The sequence below is a fragment of the Priapulus caudatus genome, unplaced genomic scaffold (assembly GCF_000485595.1).
Source record: "Priapulus caudatus unplaced genomic scaffold, Priapulus_caudatus-5.0.1 Scaffold240, whole genome shotgun sequence".
Taxonomy (NCBI): Eukaryota; Metazoa; Priapulida; class Priapulimorpha; order Priapulimorphida; family Priapulidae; genus Priapulus; species Priapulus caudatus.
Genome location: NW_014577301.1, coordinates 346,728 through 348,591, shown reverse-complemented (window position 1 = coordinate 348,591; position 1,864 = coordinate 346,728). Strand labels below are relative to the sequence as shown.

Genomic DNA, 1,864 nt, shown 5'->3' with positions numbered 1-1,864 from the left:
ATGAAAGTTCTGCGGCACTTGTTCATTATAGCATGGCGGGTGCTGCCTTTACGGTCCTAGTTGCAAATCGCCGAAAGCGGTTTGCGTGCTAGGGGGTCCGGGGGCTGTGATATTTAGCATGGTGGCTATGATATTTAGAGTGGCGGGTGCATTTTAGGATGGCGGGGCTCGACGATAGCCTGGCTGGCCGCCAGGCTATAAGTGCTCTTGGAGAACCCTGATGTAGTAGTAGTAGTATTCTGACACTGCACACTGACACGCAGCAGTCTGACAGAGTTTGAGAAAAAGCTCTGTTAGTAGGCCTTCAATCATAGCCATGCGTGGAAAACTGGTGTTGGGCACTGCGTCTGGGGTTGGTGTGAGATGTAGTCGATGCTCACAGTGTTGGTAATTTTCTTGTGTTAACATAAAATGCCTAGCTAAGCTTAATATAAAATCCCATTGTTTTGTTTTTATAGGATACTGAAGAGTTCCGAGAAAACTGTCTCCACTTTAACGCCACATGGAAAGTCTGGAATATCAGGATGTGACTTTGATACTGTGCAATCATACACATCTATTTTTCTCTCTAATTCTTTCAAGTTAAAAGACTGGAACCAATTACGTCCACTTCCAAGTCATGGTGTAAGTAACATATCTCCCTGCATTGTATCCTAAATGTGAAGCAGTCGGGCTAATATTTTGTAGGCATGTTAATATTGGTTGTAGTAATTCAAGCTGAAATGTATAACTTTGTCATAAAATAAGTTTCATTTCAGTTCTCAAAGAAAATTTGGAGTCAACATTCAATAGAATTTTTTAACTTTTTTAGTTTGCTTACAATACTGGCAGGGCCGGTTTCCAGGGCTAAGGCTAGACAGTATTTTTTCAGATTTAAAGGGCACATCCCCCAAAAAGGGCACACCACCCCACAGTGAGCGAAAAATTTCGAAGGGCACTTTGAAATCTAGACCGTATTTCCCTATACGGCAAATACGGTTTGAATCCACCCCTGAATGGTGGCACCACTATTTGTTTGGCTCCGGTAGAATTGTACAATTCCAGTGTTCAGGATTTGCATAATATTACCTGTGTTTAGGAGGAACAAGCGTTAAATCTCAGCCAAGAAGTATCATGCACTCATGACAGCGATCTGTTGGACATTGGAAGAGAGCACTTCATATATAAGAATCTACCTGGTCTCTGCAGAAAATGTTCAACAAGGAAACCTATGAAACATGACGTGCTTGAGTTCATACATCTGAAAGAACGCAGTAGTGCTTCCAAAGTTATGGCAGCTGACGCAGAAGAGAATGTTGGACAAGAGAACTTTGGCCATAATACCAGGATACGTCATTTCTGTACATCTTCTACCACGTTTGTAGAGCCGACCTCTTCAGAAAGGCAGATGAGTTTTTCCAGCGAGTCTGATATGCGGCATAAACGTGCGAAGCACAAAGATTTGCATCGCGAGAACAGGGATTTGTCATTCAGTGGTGATGTCACAGCGTCTGACAGCAATCGTGGTCAAAATAACCCCACCTGTTGCCAGATGGCAACACACCACAAGGACGTCTCAATGCCTACACGCAAGCGGAGGATAGTCGATGAATCTTCCGCACATGACACGCATCCAGTCTGCAGTACTTCTCTTCCTGCCACGATTCGAGCATCTGAGAGTAACTATCGTGTAACACGATGCGATGTGGATTCACCAGGGGTGTTGGTTGAGGAAGCAGATATAGAGGTGAAACAGTGCCCACTTTGCCAGCAGAAGTTTACAGCTGACATGACAATGCTAGACATTGACAATCACGTTGCCACATGTGTTGCACAGTCACTGGACGACGAGTCTGATGTACGAAGTTGCCCCATATGCAACATG

The 1,864-nt window shown here is 44.1% G+C and overlaps 1 protein-coding gene across 1 annotated transcript in view; it reads left to right on the top strand.

The window, feature by feature from the left end:
• Positions 1-458: 458 nt before the first annotated feature.
• Positions 459-1,864, top strand: part of LOC106807892 — a 43,483-nt gene continuing 42,077 nt past the window's right edge. The window contains exon 1 of the mRNA XM_014810399.1: positions 459-624. Coding sequence (XP_014665885.1) covers positions 620-624 — 5 coding nt within the window. The 5' untranslated portion in view covers positions 459-619. The remainder of the gene's footprint in view (positions 625-1,864) is intronic.